General features: G+C 38.5%; 1 protein-coding gene across 1 annotated transcript in view; it reads left to right on the plus strand.

Moving 5' to 3' along the window:
- SBF2 (SET binding factor 2) overlaps positions 1 to 8,610 on the plus strand; it is a 205,505-nt gene that overhangs the window by 185,771 nt on the left and 11,124 nt on the right. Inside the window, exon 27 of the mRNA XM_024757008.1 lies at positions 6,350 to 6,476. Within this exon, the coding sequence (XP_024612776.1) occupies positions 6,350 to 6,476 (127 nt within the window). The remainder of the gene's footprint in view (positions 1 to 6,349; positions 6,477 to 8,610) is intronic.

Raw genomic sequence — 8,610 nt, forward strand, 5'->3', positions numbered from 1 at the left:
CATGCTCAGTATACAAAAATCAATACTGGCAATAAACCATTGGAAAACTGAAACTTAAAAATCATTACCATTTACAGCAGTATCAAAAAACATGAAAGAAATCTAGCAAAATACATTAAAGACCTGGACACTGAAACTATAAAACATTACTAAGAGAAATTAAAGACCTAAGTAAATCAAGAAATACCTGTTGTTCATGGATCAGAAAACTCAATGTTGTTAAGATGTCAGTCTCCCCAAATTAATCTAAAGATTCAGTGTAATCACAATAAAACTCCTAGGAGGCTATTTTGTAGAAATTGGCAAACTTATTCTAAAATCCATATGGAAATGCAAAGGATCTAGAATAGCCAAAACAACTTTGAAAAAGAACAAAAGTGGACGACTAGCACGATCTGATATTATTATAAAAGTATAATAATCAAGACAGTGTGGTAATTGGTACAAAGATAGATCGATGGAATACTGTCCAGAAATAGTTCCATACATATATGATATATGGACAACGGATTTTTGACAAAGATGCAAAAGTAATAGGTAGAAATACGATGTTACTTATTTGTGGAATCTAAAATATGATACAAATAACGTATTTACAAAGCAAAAACGGACTCACAGACCTAGAAAACAAATTTATGGTTACCAAAGGGTAAAGGGGGTGGGGAGGGATAAATTAAGAGTTTGGGATTAGCAGATACAAACTACTACATTTAAAATAGACAAAAAGTAAGGTCCTACTATATATATAGCACAGGGAACTGTATTCAATGTACTGTAATAAACCATTATATATATATAACTGAACCACTTTGCCATACACCAGAAACTAATACAACATTGAAAATCAGCTATATTTCAATTAAAACTTTTTAATTAAAAAATTTTAAAGCAATAGGTAGAGAAAGACTAGTCTTTTCAACAAATGGTACCAGACAGTTGGATTTCCAGATGCAAAAAAAAATTAACTTTGACCCATACCTTGCATCAGTATAAAAATTAATTCAAAAGGGATCATAGATCTTAAATGTAAGATCTACTATAAAACTTCTAGAAGAAAACATAGGAAGAAATCCTTGTGATCTTGGGTTATTAGGCAAGGATATCTTAGATTCAACACCAAAAGCATCATCCATAAAAGAAAAAATTGATAAATTAGACTTCGTCAAAATTAAAACCTTTTGTTCTTCAAAAATCACTGTTATGAAAATGAAAAGACAAATCACAGAGTGGGAGAAAACATTTGCAAATCATGTCTGCTGGAGGACTCGTATCAAGAATATATAAAGAATTCTCAAAAGAATATATAAGAAACAACCAACCTATTTTTTTTAATGGCAAAACATTTATACTGACTTCATCAAAGATACATAGGTGAAAAATTAGCACATGAAGATACCTGACATCATTTATCATTAGGAAATGCAACTTAAAATCAAAATAAGATATTACTAAATACCTATTTTCATGACTAAAATTTTAAAACTGACCATCCCAAGTGTTAGCAAGGATGTGGAAGAACTGGAACTTTCTAACACTGCTGGTGGGAATATAAAATTATACCATTGTTTGAGAAAACAGTTCTTAAAAATTTAAACATACCTACCTACCAGGTGATTCAGCATTCCATTCCTAGGCAGTTACACAAGAGAAATGAAGTCCTTATGCCCATAAAAAGACTCATACATAACTGTTCATAACAACATTATATGTAATAACCAAAAATCTAGAAGCAACCCAATGTCCATCCACAGGTGAATGAATAAACAAATTGTAGTATATCCATGCAGTAGAATACTATTTAGCTGTAGAAAGGAATTTACTACTGCTAACCCAACAACATGGATGCATCTCAAATAAGTATGCTTAGTGAAAGAAGGCATACAAAAAAAGAGTACAGGGCTTCGCTGGTGGCGCAGTCATTGAGCGTCCGCCTGCCGATGCAGGGGACACGGGTTCGTGCCCCGGTCTGGGAAGATCCCACATGCCGCGGAGCGGCTAGGCCCGTGAGCCATGGCCGCTGAGCCTGCGCGTCCGGAGCCTGTGCTCCGCAACGGGATTGGCCACAACAGTGAGAGGCCCGCGTACCACAAAAAAAAAAAAAAACAGAGTACATACTTATGATTCCATTTATATAAAGTTCTAGTAAATGCAAATTAATCTGTAATGACAAAAAGCAAATCAGTCATTGCTTGCAGAGGAGGGTGCAGGAAGATGCAAAAGGAGCACAAGGAAACTTTTGGGAGTTATGGATGATATGATCACTATGTCGATTGTGGTGATGATTTCACAGATGTGTGGAGACATCAGAAGGTATCAAATTGTACACTTTAAATATATGCAGCTTATTGTATGTCAATTATACCTCATTAAAGTTGTTTTAAAAAAAAATCCTGCGGCTAACAAACCTCTAAACTCTCATGCATTCCCTGTAATAAGTTCTTAGAGGCAGTCTCTTTGGCCTGATCCCATTCCATCTATTAAAACAATACTTAACAGAAGGAGAAGGAAGCACATGGATTGTGCCTTGTGGAGACCACTGTGGTGGGATACAGCAGAAGAGGCCAGGTGTCCCATTGACGAGGAAAAAAAGCCAATTAACTGGACAAATTGACTCCCTGGGATGTAGGACTAAATGGTGGAGAAAGCACCAGATTTTGTCTTGTGAATACAATCAGGTCTTTGTTTCTCATTATGGAAAAAAGACATTTCAGAAAATCCCTTGTATTTCTTAATGTTGGATTCCAAATGTGGTTATCTAGGCATTAATCAACCCAGCATTTGACTCAGGTCAATTTGATTTTTTTTTTTTCATTGAAGAAATTTTCATATGCTTGTTGCTTAAACTGTTGCTACACAGTAAAAAACAAACAAACAAACAAACAAATTGTTCAGCATCTTCTCTTCCACTTCCAACAGACCTGATAACTAACTCCAGTATGGGGACAGACTGTTTTTTTTCCCCAAGCAGTTAGCAACTGCAGGTGCCACTGTGGCACACAGATGCAGACACTGCTGCCCCCAAGCTCTCCCACCTTAATGTTTTCTAAGCACCAATTCCAATTCAAGCAAGGCTGGTGCCAGCGGCCTTGGAGAAGTGTCTAGCTTTTCTAACGTAATTGTGGAGTGCAGGGTTTGTGGTGAGGCCAGTCACTCAGTACAGTGGGCTATGAAAGCATTTTTCCACTTGTAGAGGAGTTTTCCTTCTAGTCCTAGCATCTGATCTCCTTGAAATGCCTGTAAGTTCAACTTAAGGTCGTATTCATTATCATTTCCATTCTACTTTACCTCAGAAGTGGGTCATTAAAATTATATTCCTAAGCATATTAAATATCAGAATAATCAAGGAAAGATACAGTTATGTGTGAGGCAAGTGGTTTTTATGGAGAACAGTCATTGAGAGAAATGTTTTGTTATTCTGGAGCTTTGTTTAATAAGTTTTTAGAAGAGTTTTTTGAACTGTCATGGACTGGGTCAGTGGAAATAGCCCTGAACTCTTCTTCCCCTCGACACAGTGAGCCAAGGGCCTGGCCTGTGATTACCAAGGTTCATTCCAGGGGCTGTTGGGGCAAAGTTGTTCTTGGAGCTCACCCTGCCCAAGCACATTGCAGATTCTCCTCCCTGAGATTCTCAGATTGGTAGAGAACCAAGTTCTATCCTCTTGGACCTGTCTCCTTCTTTTGTCACACCACCCACAATCCAGGTCACCCCCCTCCATCATGTGTGCACCAGCCCCTTGAGGTGGTGCTACTGCTTCTGAACCAGGAACCCAGGCTAAAGAGTTTAAGTTCTAAAACGTAGAATATGGCGCACAGCCTCGCTATTCAGAGCCACATCCCAGTTGTCTCATGGAAAGCGTTCCTGTCCTGGGGAGACCAGAACCAGCTGGAAGGGCAGTGGCTCAGGTCAAGAAAGCAGGTCCACAGTACACAAGCCCATTGCTTAAGAGTCAAACTCTGTTTTAATACATTTTCTTAACATCCATTTTATGTTGTATTACTTATGATCTAAAACTTTAGTTCAATGTAAAAGCCAGAAAAAATGTTATAGGAAAAAAAACCTTTAATCATCACAGAAAACTAGGTTTCTAATCAAATGATAAACATTGATAAAATCACTGATTTCCAGATCATGACTTTAAATTCCCACTGATCTGTTGGGTAATCAACATATTGCACACATGTCTGCTCTGTTTGGCTGACCAAGTGTTGGTCTACATTGCCAAATTAAAACATGGAGAGGAAAGCTGGCTTTTAGACAGCCTGCCTGCAGTATTCATTTGAAACAGCTTTTAAGTAAATACAATTATGATTGGAACTTATCTCAACCAAGCAAAATTCTCTAACTGGTCAAGAGAGAGTGAGCAATCCAAAGGTGAGATTGCTGGGGGGACTGGAGAGCATCGCAAGGTCATCAGCCCATCTTCTGCCACATGAGATGGCTCCATGGAGTCTGCGCACAGGTTGTCTAAAGCACGCTATAGCTCAGTGGCCGTTCCGGACTCTGCCTTGCTCCCACCCTCCCATGTCATTCCCTCATCCTTACTCCTCTCCCAGTGACCTCACTAAGTTACTGATGGAAAATTTATGTTAAAAGGCATAAGCTCCTCCCCCTTCCCTTGGCACTTGAACATACCTTTCTTTTTATCTACTCTTCTGTCCCTCCTCATTTTTAAGGCTGTTCCCCATTTCTGGACCCTTAGCCTCATTCATTCTTGCTTTCCCAGGGCCTTACTCTCTTAGTTATCAGCTCTTTCTCCACAGTTTATTCTCTCTCTGTGGGCTCCTTCTACATTGCCCTACATTTCCCGACATTTCTTTTGTCGGGAAAACGTCTCTTGCTGTCACCCCAAACCACCACCTTCTCTTCTCATTCCTGTCACTGCCAAACTTCTGTGAGTATAATTTTTCTTACTGTATTACACACTATTACACCACAAATGCCTAGAAAGCAAGAACCACAGCTTATGATAATTTGCATATCAAGTATCTAGCACAGTATAAAGTAGTGAAGGAGGCACAGCCCGAGGAGCCTAACAAGCCAGGGTTCAAATCTGGGCTCACTAGTTTCTGTGAATGACCTTGGGTAAATTATTTAATCTTGCTCATCTTCAGCTTCCTCATTTGTAAAGCGGGGGGAGGGGAGGGTAATAATTCTCATCTTCACAGGATCTGAATAGACATTTTTCCAAAGACATACAAACGGCCAAAGGTACATGAAAAAGTGTTCATCACTGACTAATCATCAGGAAAGTACAAATCGAAACCACAGTGAGACATCACTTCACACCTGTTAGAATAGCTGTTATCAAAAAGACAAGAGGTGACAAATGTTGGTGAGGATGTGGAGAAAAGGGAACCCTTGTTGGGAATGTAAATTGGTGCAGCCACTGTGGAAAACAATATGGAGGTCCCTCAGAAAGTTCAAAATAGAGCTACCGTATGACCCAGCAGTCCCACTTCTGGATATATTAGAGGGAATGAAGTCATTATTTCAAAGAGATATCTGTACTTCCACATTCATTGCAGCATTATTCACGATAGCCAAGAAGTGGAAATAATGTAAGTGTCCATCTATAGATGCATGGATAAAGAAAATGTTATATATGTAAACATGAGAAATTCATTCAGTCATGAGAAAAAAGGAAATCCTGCCACTTGCAGCAATGTGGATGGAATCTGAGGGCATTATGCTAAGTGAGATAAGTCAGAGAAAGATAAATACTGTATGATCTCACTTATAGGTAGAATCTAAAAAAGCCTTACTCATAGGAACAGAGTAGAACGGTGGTTACCAGGGGCTGGGGGCGGGGGAGGGGATGGAGAGATGTTTGTCTTCCAGGTATAAGAGGAGTAAGTTCTGGAGATCCAGTGTACACCATGGCGACTATAGTTAACAAATATTGTATTCTATACTTGAAAGTTGCTAAGAGAATAGATCTTAAATGTTCTCACCACCACCAAAAAAAAGGTAATTGTATGAGGTTATGGAGGTGTTAACTAACCCTCTTGTGATAATCATTTCACAATAGATATGTGTATTAAATCATCACATTGTACACCTTAAACTTACACAATGTTATATGTCAGTTATATCTCAATAAAGCCGGAAAAAAATAATGCCTATCTTGCAGTGTTGTTATGGAGATTATATGAGATTACGTTTATTTAAAAAAAACCCAGCATGGTGTCTGTCAAAAGGCTGGTTCCTTTCTGACTTCCACTTAGGTAGGGATTCAGTTGACTGAGTGACCAAATGGTCTCCTGCATATTTCAGGTCAGCACTCAGTGGCATGGCATCCACTTTTTGTTCCATTTGATTCTTATCCTTTTCTTTGCCTTGTGTGTTTCAGGTTCACAACCAGTATCCAACTGAGTTTGAATTCAATCCCTATTACTTAAAGTTCTTGGCTTTCCACTATGTGTCTAATCGCTTTAAAACATTTCTCCTGGATTCAGACTATGAAAGATTAGAGCACGGTACGTGTTTGCATGCCCTTGTTCCATCTTTCTTGTTAGTTTTATGTGTTTTTAATTAAAGACACTAATAAAATAACCACCCCCAAGTGTGGCAAGGCCACTTTAAGGTTTTACTCTACAAACTACGAAAGTAGAATGGACATGAATGAGTGAGATTATGTGCTGTGTTAGCTCTTAGGGGCTCCAAGTGGTCATCATGTAGCACCTTTGAAAAGTTAAATCTGCTTATTACTATTTTATTATCTCCAAGCGGTATCACTGTTAGTAGAGAAACACTTGATTCATAGTTTTTCCATCCCTGGTACACTCTGGTAGGTAAGCTGCCTGCCCCTGGAAGCAGTCTGTATAGCAGTTATGGCCATGGGCTCTGGAGCAAACAGAATAGTTAAATTTCAACACTGCCAGTTACCAGCCAAGTACTTTGGACAGGTTAGGTACCTCTCTGAGTTTCCTCATCTTTAAAATGAGGATAATAATATCACCCACCCCTTTGGGCCAGGATGATCCCATTAGGAAATATTTGTAAATTTCTTAGCACCGTTGCTAGCACAAAGAACTCAACAAATTTTAGACATCACCATTGTTATTATAATTTTTAATAGCAGTAATAGTTGTAAAGAGTAGATTCTCAAAAGCCAGTCAGCCCCTGTGAAAACGTTTCCCCAAGGGGACTTTTACATTCTTACTTTTGCTGTTTTTATAGTGGTGGGGGGAAAGGGGGATACACATGAGTATTTTTGTTAGGAAGACAAGTAAATAACGAAAATCAGTATATTATATTGACTATTTTCAGTATATTATATATACCTGAATATTCATAAAGAAGACTCTCTTAATGGCTGAAAATATTTACTAATGTTCTCAGTTTAAAATATGAAAGCAAAGAAATACTGCTTTTCAGCACATGCTATTAAAATTATCTAGCATGCTGTTTCATACATTTGGTAAAGGAGACAGCACTGATGAGACCATCTCCTTTCCTGTTTGTACTCCCAGACCTCTGCTGACTCATAAAATTGTCATCCCACACATCATAATCAGAAACCTTAATTCTTTAAGCTCCCGTGTGTTGGGAAGACATTAAGTAGAGCTGGTTACGGTGGACATTAGAGTCACTTGGAGAACTTTTTTAAATGACTGATGTCTGGGGCCCATCCTCAGAGATTCTGATTTAATGGATCTGAGGTGAGACCTAGGCACTGGGATTTTTTTAAGCCCTTTTTTTCTTAATGAGTGGCCAGGGTTGAGAACTACCCTTCTGCACTCTACAGTTGAAAGGTAGAGAAGAAACATTAATTAGTCCTGGGGGCCCCTCATACTATAGGATTTTGTGCAGCCTTGGGCCTGAGACCCTCTTTTATGATAAATAAAATGCTTGTTGACTTTTGACTGAATCTTTTCATTCAAAGCAAGACAGCACTGCTACGAGAGGCACCCTTCCTGGCCTTTTAAAGAAATACCTCCTGCCTCACCCTAACACATCTTCCTCTCTATTAAAAATAAAGTGGGCTCATGTGAGTAACAGATTGACTGTTTGAAAGGTACAAATATAGTACCTGAAGTGCCCCTCCCCACCCCCGCAAATTCAGCTTTTGTGTTTAAGTCATCCAAGGATACGGACCACATCCTTCTGACATCCAAAGTCTCCATGACCATGATTTGTGGTATATATAAACTACCAAAGAAAACACTTTAAATAGCTTCATAATAAACAGCCAACAACTTTAAAAAGAAATATAAAATTATGTTTTTAACTGAGTTTCATCAAATCATTTTCCTTCCATTTTCTCTTGAAAAATGTATAGAATGTCTCCTGGCATGGACCTCTATGAATCTAGATATAGACGCGGGATGTCGATTGGAAGGGAGTCATGCTGTCCTGCTAAATGCTTGGGAAAACTTTATCCCAGGTTTTCCTTCCATTTGGATTTGTTTCCATATAGCTATGAAGTCCATTCCTATCTTTAGCTTTGCAGTCATTTTCTAAGGCTTCTGCACGTGCGCTGCTGTTTCTAGAGCCGTGTGAAATATTCCATTTTTCATCATGCATCATATTTTTAGGCAAACTGTTGATTTATCTGACTTCTGTTTTGCTGATTTTTTTTTTTTTTTTTTTTGGGGGGGGGGTTTTAAA

The sequence above is a fragment of the Neophocaena asiaeorientalis genome, unplaced genomic scaffold (assembly GCF_003031525.2).
Source record: "Neophocaena asiaeorientalis asiaeorientalis breed wild unplaced genomic scaffold, Neophocaena_asiaeorientalis_V1.1 scaffold504, whole genome shotgun sequence".
Lineage (NCBI taxonomy): Eukaryota > Metazoa > Chordata > Mammalia > Artiodactyla > Phocoenidae > Neophocaena > Neophocaena asiaeorientalis.